This window comes from Camelus dromedarius, chromosome 13 (genome assembly GCF_036321535.1).
Source record: "Camelus dromedarius isolate mCamDro1 chromosome 13, mCamDro1.pat, whole genome shotgun sequence".
NCBI lineage: Eukaryota > Metazoa > Chordata > Mammalia > Artiodactyla > Camelidae > Camelus > Camelus dromedarius.
In genome coordinates, this window is record NC_087448.1 from 23611480 (window position 1) to 23636890 (window position 25411).

The 25411-nt window shown below is 34.2% G+C and overlaps 1 protein-coding gene across 2 annotated transcripts in view; it reads right to left on the minus strand.

The window, feature by feature from the left end:
- Positions 1–587: 587 nt before the first annotated feature.
- NDFIP2 (Nedd4 family interacting protein 2) overlaps positions 588–25411 on the minus strand; it is a 57902-nt gene continuing 33078 nt past the window's right edge. The window contains exons 3-8 of one of the 2 annotated variants that reach the window (XM_031466187.2): positions 23978–24111; positions 18681–18774; positions 11914–12038; positions 7402–7468; positions 4573–4678; positions 588–2460 (exon numbers count right to left, since the gene is read on the minus strand). In XM_031466187.2, the coding sequence (XP_031322047.1) occupies positions 4575–4678; positions 7402–7468; positions 11914–12038; positions 18681–18774; positions 23978–24111 (524 nt within the window). In that variant the 3' untranslated portion in view covers positions 588–2460; positions 4573–4574. Of the gene's footprint in view, positions 3230–4572; positions 4679–7401; positions 7469–11913; positions 12039–18680; positions 18775–23977; positions 24112–25411 lie in introns of both variants that reach the window. The other variant, XM_010996842.3, reaches the window with a different exon arrangement.

The following is a 25411-nucleotide window of genomic DNA, read 5'->3' on the forward strand; positions in this document are numbered from 1 at the left end:
TTTATTGAACTTTATTAACAAGTAAAACACATTAGCATATTTTATATACGGGCAAGGACATTCAATAGTAAATGGCACATTATCATCTAACAGTTGAACTTTATCAAGAATGAGATTTTTAAAAATAATACACTAATACTTTATGACTATTTGAAGAAATTAAATAACAATTAAAATAACTTTTAACAGCAGTTTAAAAATATAAAGGCTCATTGTTTACTGTTTACTATAAGCTGCAATCATTCCAATACAGCCTCTATTAAAAAAAAAAAAGATACATATATGTGTGTCCTACAGGCGGGGCTGTGACTGTGACACCAGTACTGGCTTCTGCCCTAACGCTGCAATTCTTCTCTCAAAGGGCAGAGGGTTTAGGCAGTCACTGCTCAGTAGTGTGCAGTTATATGCAGGGTGATCATATAATTTCTGCTCTAAACTAGGACACTTACGAGAAAGGAGGCACTATTTAAGCTGAGAAAATAGGAATAACCAGATCTGTCCTGAGCAAACTCAGGACATGTGTCACTCTAGTTAAATACAGTATCAGATGCACTGTCATTACCTTTGCGCTTTAGGGGACAGACCAGTTGAAAAAAAAAAACGTTAAATTAAGAAACCCTGAATTTTTTTCCAGTTGGACTTTCTGAACTCCACTTTTCTTTTTATAGAAGTTTTGCTGGAAATGTTAGCGATTATTGTCTTAGGTTATAATTTATGAACCTCAAAGGAATGGGATATAGGTTATAGATTCAAAATATAAGACCAGAGATTGGTATTTTTTCTATTAAAAAGACATTTTCATTTTAACCAAGTAAAGTAGAACGTCTTTTAAGTTTCTAAAATCCCAAACACACTATATAGAAAATGTATTTTTACCTTCAATTCAGCTTATTTCATAAAAACACAAAAATGGATTATTCTGGCCATCACTAGCTTATTCAAATATGGTAGAAATAATTTAACACATTTTTGCATTAACTTCCAAGCTCCAAGTTCACATTCATTCAAAAGTCTAGACACCCTAACAAGGATTCTGATTTTCCATCTTTAAGGCAGAGTGCGGAGGCGGTTAAGTGTCTCCAAAACCCAACAGCAGCTCTTCTGTCCAAGCTCACGGGAGATGAGGGGGAGCATGCAGCACGTGACAAACCCAGAAGGGAACGTTCACTTTGTAAAAATAATATTCTGATTCTCCTGATTGGATGAAGAGACTTTAGACTACAAATGAATTATATCAGTAACAGAGAATTAGGTAACATGTACACTTGAATCTTACAGGTTTGGGGGAAAAAAATCAAAACAAAGAGTGAAGTTTTGACATTGGGTCAACATCTACATGCAGAAACCAAGTAAGTATAAACACCACAAAAACAAATAAAGTTTTATGATAGATGATCTAGTAGTTTTAAATAACCATGTATCGTAGCTTAATTTGATTTAAAAATTATTACAAAGAGCAAAGTATAGGTCTATGGGAAATTAATCTGCAATAAAGAGATTAGCACAAGTTTACATTTGTAATAAGTAAATTCTACTTTTAATTAATTTCCAAATCAGGCAACTAAATTAAATATTTTATTTTCTTTACCCCAGGCTACTATTTTACTTTAAGGGGTGTAACATAGCTACTTCAATCAACAATTGAAATTCTATGCAGGGGAGAATGAATGAGGGAAAACAAAAAATAGGAGGCTTGGTTAGCAAAACAAAACTGCATGGTTTATTTATCAAAAACAATAAAATAAGAGAATACAGAGAAATACAAAAGTTATAAAGCATAATAAATTTTATTTTTTCAGAAATGGAAAAATGACCCTGAAGTTTTAGATGCATCTTTTAGTAGTCAGTGTCTAATAATAAACAAGCAATCAATTGTATATGTTCTCTATACCTGTATCAAATGATTTTTAAATTTAAAAGATGATATAATTCCCATCATTTTTAATGTTGGCATTCAAAAGCAAAGATATAACTGAAAAGAAAACAGATGAGACATAAAATGATTTGCAAAGTGTAGTAGCTCATGAATGTAAAACAGATTCCAGTTGTAATAATACATATGCACACATACAACATTCACACACTCACCCACACTCTTATATTCCACAGACATTTCCATAACTTGAAAACAGATACTTCGCATATCAGTAAATGATTTTTTTACAAGTTAATTCTACAATCATAAAGCAATAAGCTATTAAAAGCACAAATTTTTGATTTGCTAAGTTAAACTAAGCATCTAAAGAAAAAATATTACAATGATATTGAAAGATATTTTTATTGGCTTTTTAAAAGACAAACTGCAAATGAAAATATCTTATTCAGAAAAATTACTGCCAAAAGTCTTAAATGAAATAAATATACTATCTAATACAATCTCTTCCTGCAAGAATCTCTAAGATAGACAATGCTGAAAAACCAAGCTTCTTATTTGAAGATCCCTAAAAACTGGCATGTCCCCTAAAAAAAAAAAAAAAGATTTTCTTATAAAGGACATGTGGAATACCCATATTTTCTTAAAATGTGTCCTAAAACAAACTCTTTTTAACACCCAAATTTTCTATATATATTAAGTCCACTTAATTTAGAATTAGTGAAAAGAATCTAGACACAATTTCTAAGAAAACAATGCAGAAAGTAATTTATGCATGGTTATTTACAGAGTTTTGCTAAATAATGATGTATAAATATCATATTCAAAAATCGGACAAAGCCTTTCTAGTAATCAGCACTGCAGGTTTCAAAAAATTATATATATAACAAAGTATGCTTCATGTGTAGAGTTACCAGGTAATTCTGAAAGCCAGAAACTAAAGCATTTGACATGGTTAATTGCATTTTTATTACGCTAAATGTCAGGTCAGAAGTCAATGGCATATACATGCTGGAAGACTGTTCATCACTCAGCCCTTTCAATTATACCAAACACTGATTAATCAAATGTGACTGGACTTTCAGTCCTACAACTTTATGGTTTCCTTCAAGTATATGCAAATCTTTAAAGTGGGCACATATGCAAATGTGCAAAACAAATGAAATATAAATGTTTTAAGAGAATGAACAGAAACGGCTTTTAAGCATAAACCACTCTGCCATTCAATTTGGAAGCTCTATCTTTTCTTCACTAATTTGTCTTCTGTTTTTAGTAGTCTTCTATTAAAGTTGTAGGTTTACAGATGATCTGGAAATTTCACATTGATATAAGAAAGGAATGTCTGGTCAACGCAGTCTAGGGACAAAGAAAGAATTAGTCTTAAAAAGTATTAAGTTGCAATTATTTAAATGACAGTTCAATAAAACCCATTTTAGAGCAGTATTACATTAAGTATATAATATTCTTGTGCTAAGGATGACAAAGTAGCATAGCTCTGAATATATTCTAAAGTTTAAGCTTCTAAAGGAGACCATCTAGAAAATATTTAGATTATATTTTAGACTATTGAAAATGCAAACAAGGTAGTCACTGAATTTTCACAGCATATTGTTTAAATCAGTACAACTACTCTGTCTTTTATCTTACAGGTAATACTGACAAACTCCTAGTGTCATTGCTTGTAAAGACATTTTACTGGTTAAAGAGAAAATATGACATCTAGGGGGAGGAAAAAACCTTAACTGAACATTTATAATGATAATTTAATATAATCCAGAAATGCAACTGTATTCATTGTACTCTTTAGCAGAAATATAAGATGTAAATAAAATTTAAGCAACCAAATCACAAACCATACAATTTATTTACAAAAACAGTATTTAGCCCGAGCAACCTTGAAACATTTTGTACTTGTAGATACATTCAGAAGTGTTGTAGTAGACACTTGGCTTATGCAGTTCAAATACTTGTTCAAATTATGTATTTATAGATGACATGTATGGTGCTTGCTTTAAAAACAGTATGGAGACCAGAGAGGTCTCTTTGTGTGAAGATCTACTAGCTACACAATAAATGCCTTTACTGTACACTCAGGCTCCAGAGAGGCACTAACTAGTAAGACAAGCTCTGCTCATTTCCTTACGTTCCCATTTATTCAAGTTGTAGCCTTCCATGTTGATACCAACTGACACACGTTACAAAAATAATCACAGAGCTCCTATTTTCTTCACACAACTTTTATTCCTGGATCTAGTTTAAGATTAGTGCATGGCAAAAGGCTTTACAATCACAGATTTGTTTTCTGTTTTATCCACCAGATATCTATATGGATTTCACATTGTTTTATGCAAAATGCCCATTCTTTCTGTGTAAGTGCTTTATCATATTTTGTTTTTCAAGCCTTTAAATACTATACTGGTGGTTACTTCGTAAATATCCTGTAGTCAGTCTTTAAAAAGAAGTTTAAAAGTCTGATTTAAACTTTCAGTTTACTCGCTATATATTAAAAAAAAAACCCTAAAATTTATGAAATTCAAGTTTAAAAATTGAAGTTCTTAAAAGTTCACAACTTACTAAATTTCAATAAGCAACTTAGCAGTGTAAAATACATTAAGCTAAATTTTAGTAAACATGAGTACATATTAAGTATTTAATATGCACCTGGTGAATTTGAATACAAAGGGAATGTTATTTCTTACCTCTATAATAAGAAGAAGTATCTTGTTCTATGAGCTGCTGCCATACTTTCAGACATGTTTCTGACTTTCAGATAATTAACAAATCCTCTGAAGAAAAGCAGCAGGCCTGAGAAGGTTGGAATAATAAGATATATTATGTTCTTATACAGAGAGGGGGGTAAGATAAATTAAAAATAGACAATTATAAACAAGATCCTTTTGGCCTAAGGAATTTAATGTGTAGGATTCCATTCCATAATATAGTTTACACTATATATAATAATTCTATTATGAGGAAATATAATAAAGTTATATTGCCCCCCAAAATTCTTTCCATTTGTTAAGTCTAGATGTATCGAAAGTAAAGCAAATCCAGCCACAATAATACATACTAATGATTCCTTTAAATAACAAAGTTATCTAATGCATTTATACTGATTTAACTCATAGAAGAAATCTAATTTTATACCAAACTTTAGTTTAATAGTTATATTCATTGAGGACATATTTACCGATATTGAAGTATTCAAAAGAGAACATTGCATGTAAATGCTAACAATTGTGGGATAAAACCAGTAAGTCTAGCAAGATCAGGTGCCTGTCATTGGTGAAATCTGTATTTAAAGATATGTGCATTATGTAAAATAATTATTTTTATTTTCAAGTAATAAGACTAATTTGTAATAAAAATTAAGAAAAATCTGAAGCCACTAGTGATTTCTTAAATGATTTGAGATGTATCTTCTATCTCAGTGTTCTCCTCTGTAAAATAGTATTTTAAAATAATAACTATTTGGGGGAGGGAAATAGCTCAACGGTAGACTGCATGCTTAGCATGCACGAGGTCCTGGGTTCAGTCCCCAGTACCATCATTAAAAAAAAAAAACCACTTACATCACAGGTATCTTTAATAAAACAAAGCCTGTGACATGCTTCAAAGTTTCAAATGAAAAATATTAGCTAAGTATAAAAAACATTACCATATTAGTAGAGTTAAGTCTTTGATATAGCTAAGCATACAATCCTAAGGGAAACATTAACTCCAGTAAATTTTTAACCAGGTAATGGTGGGGGGTGGGGGTGGAGCAGAGGATATGGACACATGCAACTTTCCTCACCAGGAGGAAGAATCTGGCAATTTAAAATGTGAAGTCAGAACACTGTGAACTGACTATACATCAATTTAAAAAAAAAATTGTATAGAAAAAAATGCAAGTCCCAAACAAAATTAGTACCCCAACTCTAAGACAGTAATCAAAGCACTAAAATAAGAAGCATGGTTATAATAAATTGGAGAGGAAAGATAGAAGAATACACAAATAATGACTTACACAAGTGGTACAGATTTCAGCTAAATCTGATCCCATCTGCTTCTCATAGCCTAACTCTTTCCACTTGTGGCTCCCACCCTGAATTCTACCCTCATGCCCTTCCAGATGCTGTTCAAAGAAAATGATACTGTGAACCAAACACAAGAAGTATTACTGAAAAATGTAAACCAAGATCATTTGTGAAATCCCTTCTTCTGTCTATGAAGCTCCTGTTTCTAAGACATGTTTTGCTGTTCAGACATTTTCTAAATGAAGCCAGTCCATATCTAGAAACCAGTCACTTAGCAGCTCTGGTTTCTCAGCGATCTATGTGCTCAACGTTCTTCTGAGTGTATGTGAAAGCAGCATTTTCATCATGGATTACATTTTCACCCTCCCCTACATGCTAGATGACGGCTGTGATGTGGAACTGGGACTGTCCTCTGCATTCTCTGTCCACAGGGGACTTCCTAAGATTCCTCAATCCCCTAATATTTATAGGCAAGTAACTCATGCATGCAATCTGCTTAAGTACCTAACAGTTGTTATAAACTTTTTCACCTTTAAGTAAGAACCTCAATAAAGAGCACAGAATCAGTCAGAAAACAACATAAAAAACTCACTGAACTTTAGTACAAGTCTGACTCCCCAACAAAAACCACATTAGAATAATTTCACTATAATTATGAGAGGAAGAATCTAGGATATTTAGTGACCTTAACCGACCACTAAGATTTTGTTTCCCAAAAGATCCTAAGACCCAACAGCAGGACTAAATAAAAACTCAGAGAGAACAGTGCCACCTACTGAAATGCTAGTTTCTGGTACAGTTATGTTACTAGAAATGTGGGCTCTTAAACCTAAGCAGAAACAAAATGTATTCTTCATATTAGTAAATAAATTTGAAATATGGATTTAAAGTATAATGTGATTTTAGGATTGACTTAATTATCATATATCTAAAATGTAAAACAAAAGAGAACAAAAATTGGAAATCCATAACATTCATCAACATTAATAAAAGACATACCCTGTAAGAAGAAAACAGAAGTACTGTGATCATTAGGCATGAAGCCTTTGCTCATGCCCGGCTGATAAATGATTAATGCAGGTCCATTTCAAAAGTGCAAAGAATGTTTCAATGACCCAAAAATAAAAGAATGGACAGAATATCCAACTGTCCTACTCTCAATGTTTCTTAAGATCATTAAAAGAAATTATGCACATATATTTTCCAAAGTAAATGCTGAAAGCAATCATTTTTTTAATCATCTTAAGGCTGTCAAGTTTTGTAGTATTCAATTATCATTCAACCACTGATTGTTTAAATTGACAGGCTCTGAATTTTAAGTCAGAAATCCAGAGTGCTATGTGGAATTATCTGAATAGCTGAGATAAGTGTTTGGATATGAGAATTTAGTAGAAAAATTATTTCCACAAAAATTAGAACAAAGTATATTTATATCTTATAATTTTAGGAAATATCAAAGTTAAACTAAATGCAAATTATTCATACTGAATACATTAAGAATAAACTTACCAAGTACAAGAAATATCCACCAAAGCCAATACTGTCCATTGAAATATCCAGTAAAATAATCAGAAAACTATGGAGTGAACATAAATATATTAAACATATCTATGTACCTAAATTTGAAAAATCATAGATTAGCTTCAGTTTCAGAATGATTTACCTCAAGTAATCTTTAGCACTTAAAACAGTACACACACAAAAAAAACCCCACAGAAATAATGACATATGTATATAATTATTTAAGAAAAAACTTACGTAACAGCAAACAAACATGTAAAATATTTTAGAAACAAAGACCAGTTTCAAACTGCTTGTAAGAAAGAAAGATAAGCACTATGTATCTGACTCCAACATTTTCTCATTAAAGAGTTCACATGTCAGTTCTTTTTTCATAATCTCTCAGAGCCACAGCTACCATCCCAAACACACTACAGCAACCCGCTGCTTTAGATATTAACACCAAAAGCCACATTAGTTTAATCTTATCAGATGGGGATGTTCTGCTGACCTCCAAAAAGAAGAGCTTTTGACCTTCTGTACACCCCCTACTGTTAATCACTGCCAAGAATACGAGGCGCATAAAGACCCCCAACTCATTAGAGTCTTTTTATTTTCAAACTAGATGCTCCAGCATTCAGTTCCCAACAGTGAGCTGAGAACAGTTAAATGAACCTTGAAGTGGTATTTCAACAGCTCCTGTTAGTGGCCATGGTAGATGGTTTATGTTCTCCATGAAATGAGAATATGAACAGGCAGATGGAAGGCAGGGTTTGATGATACTGGACACAGGTTATCTTTTCCTTGATTAGATTCAGGACATGATGGTTTATTTTTCTAAAAAGGTTTTGTTTTAATCAGTCTGATTTTCCAGCTTATTTTATCTGCTGTTTCCACTGGTCTCCAAACTGAATCTGACTGAACTGAAAATGAGTTTGTTAAATGCAGACTTGTCCTCAGATGTACCTATCTCCAACTTTATATCTCCAACTATTTATCTCCATAAAATTATTTCCAACTATTTATCTCCATAAAAGCTTAAAAATCCTATAGCTTTGGTAATAACAGAAATGCTTACAAGTTGTAAATAAGGTCCCTAGTGAGGAAACATAGCCACTAAAGGTTATCTACATCTGTTTTTTAAAGCCTTTAAAATATTTTCACAGAAAGTATTTACAATACATGAACCACAGTCTAAATTCTCAGCTTCGAGTTTTAGAAATTTCAAAGATTAGAAATTTCAAAGAACCATTATAGATGCAACTCCCACATACTTTTATACCTTTAAAATATGTACGATGAAGGGAGATCTAGAAAACAGAAAATGTAGCTTGTAAAGCAGGACAGCACGACATTATTGTTTAATCAAATGATTAGTAATTAGAAGTAAAAGGTTTTCACATAGGTTTTAGAGACCCGAAGAACCAAAGGAATAAAGAGCCAAAGCATACAGCACAGGGAACTATATTCGGTATCTTGTAGGAGCTCACGGTGAAAAAGAATATGAAAATGAATAGATGTATATTCATGTATGACTGAAGCATTGTGCTGTACACCAGAAATTGAAACAATATTGTAAACTGACTATACTTCAATAAAAAAAGATTAAAAAGAAAAAAAAAGAACCAAAGCAATACATTTTAAACTCACTTTTAAATATATTTTGAAGTACATTTAATATATAATACTACCTGGCAAGAGGCAACCAGAAAAAACAATGTCATTCTTCACCGAAAATATTTACCTACAACAATTCTTCATTTGCTCCCAAGCAAAGAATATAATTACCTTCATTTTGAAGAGAAAAACTCACTATGTAAAAAGGATAAATTAATAAGCTTTGGGGCTCGTTACTAAGTTATCAAAAATGTTTTAAAATACTAAAAATCATAGGGCTGGGCCAAATTGTGTTTTTGGTTTTTTAAAAATAAGTATATCATGTTGACTGGTCAACTGCAGGCACAGAAAGCACATTTTGGAAAATAAATTAACCAAAAATAAGAATTTATCTGGTTTTATTTTATTCATGTAACACCAGAATTTTATCGTTTATATCCAGTATACTTTCAAAAAGACTTGTCAGTTTTTAATAAAATATATATACATTTTTAAACAAATAGCAAAAACATCAAAAGCCTTGGACAGAAATATCAGAATCTGGGGCTAAAGATATTTACACTAAATCTGAGCTTTACAGCAACTCAGAAACCAACAAAAAAAGCAACAGTGTGATTTATAAATTACTTAATATCTAATATAAAAGGAAACACTGGGCTTTTAGAAGAAAACCTTTCTCTCAGCAAGGGTAATGTATTGCTTGGAGCATTATAACAAAAGTCAACGTACAGTGTCACAGAGGCAGTACAAAATTAAGAGAACAGACGCGGAACAGAAATCAAGCTAGATTCCAATCCACGTACAAACTGTGGGACACCGTGCAAGAGACTAGACTTGTTATTCTTAGTTCCATCATCAGTAACATAGCTGGCCTGACATCAGCATCACTGATACAGACAGGGTTAAAGAATTCAAGTTCTTTAACTGTATCAGTGAAAAAAAAAAAAAAAAAAAACTGGCTTCAGGCACAAAACCAGTTTGCAATGAAGTATGCCTGAAACGTAGTAAGTACGCACTGAATGGCAGCTATTGTTAAAACAAAAAAATTTTTTAAATCCTTTTCTCATATCAATTCTCAATATATACTACAGGTATAATATTAACCTTAATTCAATAAACGTGTTTTAAAGGGAAACTAAACAGTCCCAGTGATTAAATATGATGCTATACATACCTTACATAACTTCGAGAAACTCCAGTCTTTGAGTTAAGGACCCATCTTACCAACTAACTGGGGCTGATCACTAGACAATCTAACCCCTTCTCAACCTGGGCTTCTATGAGAGCATTAGGCCCGAATATCCTAAAGGCAAAGATTGCATATAATGCACTAATTTCCTTTTTGATTCTAGAATGAGACTAGCAATTACTAACTTCAGGAGAATTGAGAAAATCGAATCGTTTTCTGTTTTCTGTGACCTAGACTAGAAATCCCATTTGAGTAATGGTAGTTCATACTATTACTAACATAACCAAGGTTGAACACATCGCACTCCAACTTTTTTGAGTTTTTCTAGTAATAACTTCCGCAAGATCTATGCTCATGATGGGAACTGTACACTTTCTAACTGAAATTAGAACAAGGATCTGCCAGGGGGCAGTTCTTACAATGGCTCAGGTTTTAATCACCTTAGAAGAAGCAAGCACACAGATTCCCCACCAAGAATCTGATTAGTACCCAAAACCTATAATCTGGTCTGAATGGAGACGGAGTCTGATAAGATTACCGAAACCCTGGAAAGTAATAAAGTAAGTTTAAGAATAATGAAGAAACACATAAAATTTATAATTTTAATATTTTTGTAACAGGTAATTTTTTAATCAATTTGATAATGTAGGTGCATAACTGAAGTGTCTAAAGCACATAAGAAAAGCTGATATATTAGTATGTGATTCTGCTGAAAATTTTAGGACCTCACTCATTCAATTAGAAATCAATGTTAAAATAAAAATGATTTGTAGAAAGTATATATTTTACTAATTGTATAATAGCATTTAAATGTGCCAGAAACTTTTAGGAAGAGTTATTAATTAACAAAGCAACTCTCCTAGCCTTCCCTAAAGAAACTAGGAGAAAAGCTTTGTAAAAAGGAGCCAAAAGGCGCCTACAAGAGGCCAAGTTAAAGAGCTGGGGGAGACTATGCTAACAGTACCGCTGCCTGTGCAATGGTTACAGAACATTGTCTGGGGACTAGAGAAGTTGTTGAGGTGGGAGGGAAAGAAAGGACTTATCGTTATCTCCCTGTACACCACCTTGTAAATGATACAAGGTAGACAGAAGGAGATTTCCAGGAACGAAAGGAAAATGAGAAGAAAGATTTAGAAGAAACATAAAGGGGGAAAAAAGATAAGTTCTGATAAGCACCTCAAAGGCCTGTACTTTACTCTGAGCTCTTAATGTTACCAGAGGGAAAAAAGAGTGAGAAGATTTTTAAGTCCGTGATAATTTTACTAACCAATGGGAATGTTTATGTTTTAACTGATTTTCAGCAGGACTACACTACATGATTTACATAGACTCGTGCAGCAGCTGGGCAAGGGGCTCTAAATACATCATTTCCATACCTCACAAAAATACTGAAAGGCAGCTGTTGTCAGTCTGTTATGAAGAAACTAATGCCCAGAACAATTTACAAACTTAAAGTTCGAACAGTGATATAAAAAGATGAGATTCAAACTCAAATTTTTCTGATTTCAAAGCTTTTCCCAGGTACTAACACGCTCTCACACAGTCATAAAATGTTCACACAACAGAAGTCACTATACGAATTAAGTGCAGATGTTAAGAATAAGCTTCAAAATAACTCAATTCATATACACAAAATGAACATTTATGAACCACACAGGAAATTTCATGTTTTAATTTTGAGAGAGAAAAGTGACAGAGACTACTGAGACACTCACCCTGACAATGAGGATCCACTTGATCAAGGAAAGGCCAAATCCACAGATGGCACCATACCTTCCAGCTATGGTATTGGTGATACAGAAGGATAAACAAAATCCAAGCCAGTTGAAAATAAATGCCACTGAAAGCAAGAGAAATAGTTCTTTTAAAGACCACACTTTGGAAATAAATTAACATAGACATAATATAAACAAAACCTCACTGCTCAACAGAAACAGCAGTTCCCTTTCTTTTAACTCTGTGCCATCAAGTCTTCTTTATAGACTACAGATTACCTTTTGCAAATATGTTAGTTATTTACTATACATTAACAAATGGGTAAGCTCAGTATCCTGTCAGTTTGGTCAGTTAGAATCAATTCCTTAAAGCTTATCACCAATTGGTGAAATGACATTTTTAAACTGGTTAAAAATTAGGTCACCATGTAGCTCCCATGTGATCCTACCCAAGAAGTCCAGACTCAGCAATTAGCCAACCAACTTGGCTTTTTTAAAAAGCAATATTAAAGATGAGCCAAATAAATTATAAAATGCTGTTCCCAGAGCAGATGCTGTCCACGGCCTCCTCCTCCTACCTAACACAATCTGTTGTCCCCCTTCCCAGGAACCCACCCACCCACCACTCTAGCCTTTTATTTCAGGGAAGTCTGGACCCCATACTTAATCCCAATATGTGGGTACTGAGTAGTCTGGGAAACTCCCTGCCAGTGAATTTTTTTTTTTTTTTTTTAGTAAGACTTCTGCAAAACAGTCTTAAAAACACCACAAGGAGAGGGAGGATGGAATACAGGTGAAATAACAGGGGCTCCAGATGGCTCATTGTTGAAGCTGGGTGATGGGTACAGAGAGGTTTGTTACACTCCTGTCTAGTTTGAGAATTTCTACAATAAAAAATTTTTAAAAAGAAAAGATAAGGCCTTTCCTCTTCCACTGGATGTCATGTTTAAACGTAGTACCTGGACCTGCTGCAGGGATCCTGCTATCAGCCCGAGGATTAAACCATCACTCCAAGTGGGGAGGAGTGAAGAAAAGTGAGCGCAGGGCCACCGCACTGGCACGGTCTGCGCCTGAGGTCTGCTCGTCTATGGACTTCTTGTTTTGTGAGCTCATCTCCTAACTATTTAAAACAGTAAGTTTCCTATCACTTGCAGAAGAAACCTTTTTGCCACAGGTCCTTGAGATATGATCAGAGTGCCCTACTTATGTCTCAGACACCAACATTACCAAGTAATAATAGTAATAATAAAACTGAAGACCCATTTGAACCTAAATTTGGTCTTCTTCAGTGCCCACCCTCTTACCCTAAATTTCTCCAACCAACCCTCAGAGAGAATAAAGTAAATTACCCAGAGAAATTCTGGCTTTTCAGGATTCTGAAGACAAAGAGGAAACATTTTAGGTAAGTTTAAATGCAATGGCTATTTCTTCAAAGCAATGCGCCTACTCCTGTCACTTCTTCCCTCATAATACTCTTTAGTCACAGCTTTCTTGATCATTTATGGGAACCTGTACTACATGGTGCAATAGACAGAAGAGTGAATTTTGAAATAAGAGACCTGTGTTTGGGTCACACCATATTCACTCACTGGATATAATCTTGGACTCACTGCTGACTTGTGAGCCACAGTTCTCTGACCTTTAAGTACCTACTTCACAAGGATGATAAAAGGATTAAGGGAGATAATAAAGAGCTTAGCATAGTACAGAACCTGGCATATGGCGACTGCTAAAAAAGTTAGCCATCAGCCATCATCATTACCCATACAAAACGATCCCCTCACATGACAGAGGAGGTCCTGTCTTCCCTTCAAAAAAAAAAAAAAAAAATTCAGGAGACACTAATATAAAAAAGCTTGTTTATTCTCTACTTTTTAGTTACCATACTGGATAGCAGAGATAGAATACTTCCATCATTGTAGAATATTCTGTTGCACATAGCACATAGCAAAAAGCGTATTTTCACTTTCAAGTATGTGTGTTTAGCTTGTCTAATGTTTGCGTTAGCAGTGGGGAAAGCTCAGAAAAGGTAATTATTTTGTATCTATTTAAAGTAAAGAATTTACATTAACAAATAGCAGTAGAGATCCTCAACTGGTTGCCACATATGTGTTAGTGTGACAAGCTGAGATGCTTCTCTCCTAAATCCATAGGACAGGCAGGTGAGGTGTGGGCAGGGGACAGACCCACGGTCCTGAGCATGCCCCTCCGTCATCCCAGTATGCTAAAACATTCTATCATGTTGTAAGCATGTCATGTTGTTAAAACATAGGAAGCGCTGATGGAGAAAATCCAAAACAGCAAAATATTCCAAAAGTGTATTTTCACCTTCGAGTATGTGTATGTTTAGCTTTGGGGGAAAACAGTTTAAACACTGTTCACTTTCTTCAAAATTAGACTTACCAATATCTATTACACATATCGCTGTACCCAAAATAGGAGTTAAGACCCAAAAGAACAAAAAAGTACTTACTGAGCCACCTTGTTTTCTTGATGCTCTCTGCCAGTGGTATGAATTCCTATACCTTGTGCTCATGTGACATAGCTTGTTATAGACTGAATTGTGTCCCCTCAAAATTCAGGTATTAAAGCCCTCACCCTCAGTGTGACTACGTTTAGAGACAGGGCCTTTAGGGAGGTAATTAAGTTTGCATGAGGTTATGGGTGTAAAGCCCTAACAGAGTAGGACTGGTGTCCTTACAGGAAGAGACACCAGAAAGCTCCCTCTGCACACATGCAGAGAAGAGGCCGTGTGAGGACCCTGCAAGGCAGCCATCTGCAAGCCAAGAAGAGAACCCTCACCAGAAACCTTGATCTTGAACTTCTAGCCTCCAGAACAGTGAGAAAATAAATTTTCATTGTTTAAGCCACCCGGTATGTGGTATTTTGTCATGGCAGCCTGAACAGACTAGTATATAATAACTCAGTCTTTGACTGGTTTAAGCACTAGGAAGACAATGCCGTTGTGACTACTGAAGCACACACAGATTCACTTTTTACAGTACTACGAAGGACACATCACTTTTATGGTACTTTTGAGGGGGAAAAAAATGAAAAGAAATGCATAACTTGAATCTAATCATAAGGAAACATTAAATAAAGCCAAATTGAAAGATATTCTACAAAACTACTGGCCAGTACTCTTCAGAAGAGTCAAAGGCATTAAGAAACAAAGACAATTCTTACTGATCACTGGACTGAAGTTGTGTATGTTAACACTTGGAAAAGCCAGATGAAAGTTATAAGGCAATTGTACTATTTTTGCAACTTTTTTGTAAATTTGAAATTATTTCAAATTAAAAATGAAACCTTTAAAAAAATTTTTAATTTAAAAAATGTTTAAATACTTGCTTTCAAAATAAATGAAAATCATAAATAAATACACATGTAATACTAACATTAAGTACTTATTAATTTTTTGATCACAGAAGAATTCTCATTATACATAAATGCACCAGGTTTGACATACAGTAAGTTCCCAAGTAATCACTTTAAAAAGTAATCACTTTCACTTTACTTAATTCTAAACTGCACAAAGGCAAATTTCTGCCTTATCTTCATGCAATTCTCTTTGTTTAAACTGTCAGCCATTGAGAAAAACATGGAGCCAACAATTTATTAATTTTAAGACATTTCCACTAAATTAAAAGCAATGTGAGGACCAGAAAATTATTTTTCTTATAAACAGAACAAATTCAATAAAATTTAATACTTCACAAATATTATGAGTTTCTTAAAGTGTAGTTACAAGTCTTAGATGTTCCCTTTCTAGATTCATTTGCAATATGTAACCCCATATAAAAGCTATATAGAAACACAGCTCTATATGAACAGAATAAGTCGTCATCATATTGTTTTTCAGTGTTTGGTACCCAGATAACCTCTTTAAGAACTGTTAACTTTTATGACTTGTCCATGTGAGGTGCCTGAAAGAACTTACTGAATAAAGATGTTCAGAATCACCAATCATTGGGGAAATGCAAATTAAACCACAACTAGACACTACCACACAACTATCAGATTTCTAAAACCTTTAAAACTGTCAATACCAAATGCTGATGAGGATCAGAGAAATAGAACTCTCACTGCTGATGAGGATGTAGAATGGTACAGCCACTTTGGAAGACAGTTTGGCAAATTCTTACAAATCAGAATTAATGTTTTAAAACACCCTTCTAATTCTTTTTAAAGTTACATACAAATAACTTAATATCCATTTAATTATGGTCCCCTGAAGTCTAAAATGGAAATAATGAAGGTGATTAATTATTATGTAGCACAGTCAAGTGAAGATTCACACATGGTACAAAAGGCTAAACCTTAGAAGAATAGTCTTCTAAACAGAGTCCATTACATTTTTAAACACTAGAGTTCAAGGTCATTTCCACAGAATGTCAATTATCCAATGAACCAAATCTTAATTTATATAACTGACTTCTACTCCATCCTTTAAAAGAGAAAACCTGTTAAAAATAAGCTCAGACACAACAGGTTAGGCACGCCTGAGGCATTCTGCAGTGACACTTCGAGATTATGAGAAGCAAAAACATTATCAGTGGATACACACATTTCTTTCTTTACATTTTCTGAACATGAACTAGCACTTTTCTTACCAAATTTAGGTGTAAACGTTTTTGGGGTGTTACATGTGGTAGGAGACTGAATCACAGACATTGAAAACAGAGAAGGGAAGAATTAAACCAACAAAAGGTTTTAATTCAAATAGTCTTATTAATATTCCCTGCAGTTTTATTTGTACAACTTATATAATGTGAAATGCTTAAATCAATAGCTATTAGTTTAAGGAGTATGGAAAATGCAGCAAGCTGCAATTTGCAGAACAGCCACTAGATGGTAGTGATTACAAATAAATTTATGCTCATTTAAGACAAATAAACTGAAGCACTGGCCAACAGCCTACCTGGAAAAATGTTACCAGGAAATGAAGGTGAAAAGTAATTTATAATTTTACTCGTATAATATTAGTGCAATAGTTGTAAAATAGGAAGCATAAAGATATAAGTTGCAGAAACATAATTTAGTAAAAAATGTAATAAAAGGCAGATAACTGATATTTATATTAAATATAAATATCTATATTCATATTAATATCCCACCCCTGGCTAAAAATAAGGTCAACCAAGTGTACAGATTATCATGCATTAACAATACTGGTGTCAGTGAAATGTTTTCAGATCTAAAAAATAAAGGTTGAAAAGAAGATGGCACGGTTAAATGAAATACAGAAATGGAGAGATAATAACCAAATTCTGAGTAAAATAACTAGGTGGCATCAAATAACCTGTTTTTATTTCTAAAAAACAGGTTATTTATATTACAAATAGTTACAATAAACTTAAATTTTTTCTTTTCCAATTAAGAGTTATCAGAAGACATAACCATGAAATGGTTAATGTTTATGTTGCTCTTTTTGTAAAGAAAATATGTGGGAAGCCTGATATTAATATAAAGGATTACCAGTTGAACTAAAACTAAGAAAACAAGGTTCACTAGACTAATAATACAAAACTGAGTCATTTGTAGCCAAAGTGTTCCTTTCCTTTTCATCACATCCAACATCATTTCTAACTACAAACTGTGTCTAAAACCACAAGATATAAATATTGCACATACATTAATTATCTGGTTGCCAACCTGAATATAATTCACTAATTCTGAAGAGAAAAATATGTCTGCCTACCCTTCCACCCACACATCTCTGAGCAATTATCTACTTCTCTTCAGCAGGTGGAATGAAGGAACAAAAGGAAGCAAGAAACCATTGCAAAATGGAGGAAAAATTAAGTGAATTCTCAGATGCAAAAGTAACTCAATTCAGGAAGTATATACCTTCTATATTTTCTGTTTTTAAAGTTGAATGTGGTACTTTAAATAAGTAAAATATTCCTCGGTTTTATTGTCAAAATGAACTTTACAATTAAAATAAATTAAATCAGCATTCTACTAAAGAAGGTATGAAATCTTCATCATTTAACCAGGTTGAGGGCAGAAATTAACTGTATCATAATCTAATAAATTTATTTACTTGAATATTGGGTTTCCAAAACTGATTTTTGCAATTTCAATAGTTTGAGTGTCATAATACCATTTACTGAGTGTGCTATGTGCTAATCCCTGTGTTATGAATTGAAATAATGAAGACTGTAACAAAGTCTTCCCACAAGTAGCTTAAGTCTACTCTATAAGGTCAAACATTAAATTAAGAATGTTGAAAAATGTTAAAAAATATTCCTTAGGTTTCTGGTCTTCTAATTACTGACCATTCATCCCCAAATAAAACAAACTTTCATATTTTTGTGTCTCAGATCACAGTGTTCCAGTTGCCCAAAACGTCTCCTTTTCCAACCCTTCCTCCTACTTAAAGACGCTCAAATGGAAATTCTCAGCCCCCAAAGCAGAATTTATCATTTCATTATACATGCTCCTGTAACAGTGAATGGACATGCAGCACTTCAATGCAGAAACACATTTCGCTTTAAATATGCTTATAGGTATCTCTCTGCATTCAGTGTCTAGCATAACGACTGTAATACAAAGTCACCTGGTAAGTGTTTGATAAATCCTAGGATTAGTATTGTAACATATGATCACACTTAGTTCAGTATCAGGAGCAATTTACATTTTAAACAAGGTAGACACACATTGACAGTATCTGCCTTTCTTCACTATCTGTTACTTTCAATACACAAACAGCCAATATATGCAACAACGACAAAAAAAAAAGTTTGGAAGTGAAAAGCACTTACTGAAAAATGCCAGCATGAAAATCCCGTCATTCCCCACTCTGAGCTGGTCCGGATCACTGAAGTCATCTCTTGGTGGACACTCTTCCTCCTGAATCTGCGAAACATGTAACATGAGAGGAGCTCACTAAGCTAATTACAACCTTATTATCTTAAGTGTAAAGATAAAAATTTAAGTAAAATCCAATGTCCTCAATTTATCATACAGACAAAATGAGACAATGAGTAGAATGTCTGGCATGCAATAAGTACTCAAAAAACATCAGCAAATATTCAATATTCGTGGGCACCCTTGAAAAGAGTAACTTAAAAGGTAAACACAAAAGGTAAAAAGTGAGTTAACACTGAACTAATGAAATCATGAAAGATGGATGTGACTGCTGCATTAGTATCAAATGGAAAGAGGAGTTTTCATAATCAATGGTAGACTTTACATTGGCCCATCTGTGGTTGGCAATTTGGCAATATTTATCCAAAATAAAATGTATGCATCCTCTGACACAGCAATTCCAGCTCTTCAAGTATAATGTACAAAAATACACATATATTCTCACTTAGAAGAAATGATGTATTAAAGATAACTCATTACAGCAATGTTAGTAAGGGCAAAGAAATAGACACAATCTAAGTGCCCTTTAACAGTGGACTACTGTTGGGAGATAATTCTTCACGAGTTTTTTACCTTTCAGTGTGTCTTCCAGGTAGAGGAATAGGCTTCCTTTTTTCTGTACCATCTTTTCAAGGATTTTTATATAGCAGATGGCTTTGGGAGAGAGAGATAGTATCTCTCTGCAGAGCAGAGATGTAGGCAGGCTTATTTACCATTAGGGAATACTGGGTTCCCTTTACTCAGGGTTTCACACTGAGTATAGAGGCACACTTGTCCCTCTTTGAGTTGTGCTGTGGGACCTGAGGCTCGGGAAACTGGTATGAGAAAATGCTAATACCCTGGCTACTACTACTGCTGCGAATATTAAAGTTTTCTGACCCAGCAGCCTTGTTTTCTGTGAGCATCCACAAAACCGTGACAAGCTAATCAGTTAGCTTGCAAGTAGGGTAAAATTTCAGACCGTTTATAATTCTTGACAAACCAATGAAATCAATTATTGTATATCTAAAACAATGAAATTCAAACATCCATGTAAAAATTTTTAAATAGAACAAAGAAGTTTGTCATAGTCTAATGACAATCTCCAAAATGTATTAAGTGAAAATCGCTTGTATAGTACAATACTTTTGTGTAAAAAATAACATACAAATGTATTAACGTAGTTGCTTGTAAATGTAGAAACACTTCTCTGAAGGTACATAGTGTTTTAAGCAGATGGATAAACCAGTGCCAAGGTCCTAAGATAGAATCATACCTGGCATGTTAGAGAAATAGCAAGGAGGCTAACATGGGTGAATCAGAGTGAATAAGAGAAAACAGAAAGAAATAAGGCCAGAGAGTCCCCTGAAGGACCTGGATTTTACTGAGTGAACTGGGAGGTCTTACAGAGTTTTGATCAAATGAATGACGTGACCTGATTTACAAACATATTACCTCCATGTCACACATAATCTCAGCTGGATCTTAATGTTTCAGTTCTGTGCTGGTACACACAGAGGCTCAGAGAAGCTAAGTGCTCTGCCCAAGATCACATAATTAGTTAGGTCAAGGCAGGACTTGAATCTAGGATACCAACCTTCTCTCCATTCAGTCACAGTATTCTCACTACGTATGTTGTGAGAAAAGACTTTCAAAACCGTATTGCTCATAATTTACAAAAAAGATCTCTTAAACTCTGCAATTATATATCCTAGGAAACCCTCATATAGTGACTGGCAATTATTAAATACATACTAATAAAAGTTTGTATTATTTCAAGCTAATTCAAGAAATAAACATTAAAGCACAGTATGAACCCCCCAGAAACACTGTCAATATGATAGCAAGAATATAAATATTTCATACTCTTTTGAAACTTACCAGCCCAACAGATTTTATCATAGGACATCATTTTTAAAAAGACAGAAGACATGTCCCTCACAGCATAAACACTGGAAAACACACACACACTTGAAAAGAATCATTGTTCACTAGAGAGGAACAGCCACTATATTATATTGATTTCACAGAAGTTCATGCAAACATTAACAGAAAAACATTTACATGAAATGCTTCAAAAATAAAATATGATACCTATGCAATAATTTCAATTACATTAAACACTGACTTATAAACCCTAAAATTGACTAAAAATTTTTTTAAAACGAAGCACTGTACATTTGCAGCAACACAGATAGACCTGGAGATCATCATTCTAAGTGAAGTAAGCCAGAAAGAGAAAGAAAAATACCATATGATATCACTCATATGTGGAATCTTAAAAAAAAAAAAAAAAAGGCACTAATGAACTTACTTACAAAACAGAAACAGACTCACAGAGATAGAAAACAAACTTACGGTTATTGGGGGGGGAAGTGGAGTGGGAAGGGATAAACTGGGAGTTCAAGATTTGCAGATACTAACTACCACATATAAAATAGATAAACAGTAAGTTTATACTGTATAGCATAGGGAACTATATTCAATATCTTGTAGTAACCTATAATAAAAAGTATGAAAAGGAATATATGTGTGTATATGTAAGACTGAAACATTATGCTGTATAGCAGAAATTAATACAACTTTATAAACTGACTATACCTCAATAAAATAAATTAAAAATTAAATAAAATGAAGCACTGAAATAGAACAACTGTGGTATTTCTTTTCTCTAATTTCCCACATTGGCTAATTTAAAGAAAGCGTTCATTAACTTAATTAACTGTTACTTATTAAACACCAAGATAATAATAGCTAGGTGCCAGATAATAGCTAGGTGCTAGAAATTTAAACACAAGGTCCTTGTTCTGGAGTTGCTCAGTTTATCAAGTGCTAGCTTTTATGCCAAAAGATAAAAGTTACTGACACACAATTTTAAACAAAGTATAAAAAAAACCAAACTCTACACACTGTAAGGTTATAAGGTGAGAGTAACTCTGAGAGTTTTATAAAGTGAATTGCATACAATTCAAATATTTTTATAGAAATATTAAAAGTGAGTAATTCATTTCTGCAAATCTATTGAATCGTCACATAATCATACCTGCAACTCTATACATTAGAAATAAGAAGCAGTAGAAACAGTATTGTCTCCAAGTCTCCTGGCTACCTATATTCCCCCATTGAGACTGGAATTAAGAAATAAACTTTCAGCTCATCCGGCTGAGATTCATTTACGACTGAATGTACCCAAACGCAGAGGTTTTTTGTTTTGTTTTGTTCTTGTTTTTTGAATCTGAGTCAGGTACAGAAACTCATATTCAATCATACTTTGCAGAAGGAGGGTGCTGGGGCACTGGGATAGAAAGTGACGAATCTGAAAGATTTTTTTTTACAAGGACCTAAGTTAGCCTTTTGTGTACAACTCTTTGTAGTTTTCCATAAAATTTTCCATAATCCTCACAAGCTAGAGTTACAATAATATGAGAAACAAGTAAAAGAAGTACATTCTTCTTTGTACTTACTTAGGAACTATGTTCCAGTTCATGCTAGGGGTCACATTACTTTCTAAAACAAGACACTGGAAATGATGCTAGTGAAGGTTTTACCAGAAACCCTTTCAGAGTTTTCCCTCCAAAAGGTAAAATCACCTTTATGCTTATCTTAAAGCACAGAATAAGACTTAACGCTTCCTACTTTCTCTTTAAAGCTCTACCCTATTGTGTGGAAGTTAGGGCAGTAGAGGACCCAAGGTCCTTAACAGTCTTTAAGGAGCCTGACACGCTCCTTGAGAAAAGGGGTTACAGTTCTGCTTCTACACGAGAGTGTGTGTGCGTCTACATGAGTGTGTGTCTGTCTACACAAACACATGTACAGACACATACGCGCCAAGCACTCTAGAGCTGACTGTGACAGAAACGCCATGTCTTCTAGATCCACCCTCTTCTCTAGACTCCCCGCGTCCAGCATCAAAAATCCTTACTGACTGAGCAATATTTACGCCGCCGTCTTACCAGAGACTTACTCCCGCACGGAGGGAAAAGGCAGAAATAATAAATTTGAGGTTTACTGTCTTTACTTCTGTGCCCAAGTCTATTTATGTTCACGTTTAACTGTGTGTGGTCGACGGTGAAAGCACGAGCAGGTATGGAGAGGGTTGAGGTTAATGGGAGAAACCCATTTAGGAAAAAAGCTCACCTCTCAGATAATCTGTGCACTGGGCTCTGGCCTGACAGTGGCAAGAGGAGAATGCTGCTCATACAAACACCCTTCTCGCCCTCTGCCCCTCACCTAAGTCTAGCTGTCCTGTATAAAGTGGTATTTTTGTGTCTTTTTCCTGAACAAAATGGGACAAATCCAGAATTTTAAATGATGTCTCCAAAGTATAAATCAAGAAAACAAGGCAATGAACCCTAGACCTGTTTGCAGCCACACTGAAACCTAAGTAATGTCCACCTTTCACCCAGCTGTAGAATAGCATGCATCCATCTCATGGACTCCCCATTACTGAGACAGACACTCCTTTTACCAGGACAGGAAATAACATACATATATGTCACCAGCTCTGTTACTAAGACAGGAAGATAAGGGGAAAGGGCAGTGGAATCCTTGATCATCTTTTTCAAATTCTAGGGTAGGATGTGGTAAAAGGACTGAAATAAAGCGAATTGACAAACATAATTTGAAGGCCTTGTAACTTACTTCTCTGTGTTTTTAACCTACCTTGAGTTCATTCATAGAGTCACTAGACTGGCTATGCTAAAATATAAAACATGAATAGAAAAAACAATGACTTGTGATTATAGTCATGGACCACAGAATCTCAGCTATAAAAGGAGGGAAATATATAAGGAAATATGTAAGGTGGGAAATATATAAGGACACTGACAGGGACGAGGTTGATGGTGTGGGGTAACTAGAGTGAGGGAGTCAGAAGGATGAGGGGGGTGAAGGTCAGCGTGTGAGATGCTTGAAATCAAGATTTAGGAAGTGATAAATGACTGGTAAAGATAACATGCAGGATGACCATAAGCTAAGACAGCGTGCAGGGGAAGGTAACAGAAATGGAAATGAGAAGGACAAGGAATGCAGAAGGTGAATTTAACTAGGAGAGTGCCCACTTCACCACAAAATGATGACACAAATAAGTAGTAGTAGAGAAAATACCAAAAAAAAAAAAAAAAAAAAGCACAGAGGACTACTTTCGATATTACTAAATGTTCATATCAATTAACACAGTGCTGTTCTCACGGAAACCATGGCAGTGTCTTACTCTTTGAGATGCTTCTGCAGCCGCGGCGGCCATTGCAGCAGCTTTGGCCTTCTCCGCTTCATCATATGTAGGAAGCGAGGTAGCAACACTGTAAGGAGGTGGCACAGGATAAAATTCACTGTAAACTTCCGTATCTGAAGAAAAAGATTTGAAAAAGATAACCATTAAAAGAAACTAATATAATTTCTATAGCCAAAATAGAATTTAATAATTTATAAAACGCCACAAAGGACCATTACTGCCATTTGCAGCCTCCTGTTATAAGCTGTGCAACATATAAATTACTACTGCCCTGTATATATTATTTTAGTTCTAAACACATTATCAAGAGAAAAAACTGATAAATATCATCTAAAGGCTGATCTACAAAACAGGAACATCAAGAATGAGATTCTGAAAATCTGTGTAAGACAAAGGAGGTAAGAAACACCACAGACAAGCATCCTCCACGTGCCTATTTCTACGCTCAGATAATTTATTTGCCCATAATTTCACAGCCAAAAAAGTTAAAATATCAGGATGATTGTGACAAACACGGATATAGTACTAGCCATTTACTACACCACTTCTCTGTACATTAAACTCAGCAACTCTGAGGTTCAGAAAAGCGAAGTGATTCGCCCAGTATCACGTGGCCAGTAAGTGGCAGAACCCATGAATTTCCTGACTCCAAACACTTGGTTCTAATAATATATAAGAGGTTAATTTTTCTCACCGTCAGTTTTAGCAACTCCTAGGCAAACTCACTTTTTCTCTTCACTAAAAGATTTGATGATTTTTAACTTTTTTTCATTTTTGTCTTTTCTCCTCCCATTTTTCCTACATCTACCTAGTTCTTTAAATTTTCTTTTTATGAAGAGTTTCTTCCTCCCCAATTTTTAAGCTATTTTTGAAATATGATCTCCAGAAACATATTACAATATTAAGTACAGACTGCTTATTTAAAAAAAAAAAAAACTACATCACTGCCAACTTTGGTATAAGTAAAATAATACATACAGGTCAATCAACTGCCTAGACTTACGCTAGAATCACTAACATAAAAAACAGATAGATTCTAAAAGTAGTCCACACCACAATGTTTGACATCACTTCTGTGATTTCCTCTATTATAACTATAGTATTTTTACATTTTCTACATTGGTTTATAATTTTATCTATCTTTATCAGAATTTCTTGCACTTTCAACATGAAAGTACACTGCGCTCTAGCTATACTTTTTCAATTGTGTTTTAATGTATATAGGTGAGCTTTTTTTATTAAGTTTTTTTTTTTAATGCTACCAATAAGAGCTAATGATCTGAAGTTAGGCAACTTTTACTCTAATGACAGGCAGTGGTAGTGGCAGTGTAAGACTGAATGTTCTCCACCAAAAGGCACAAGAGTCATAAATTCTTAGAAAAGACTTACTATTAGGATGTAAGAACACCGTAC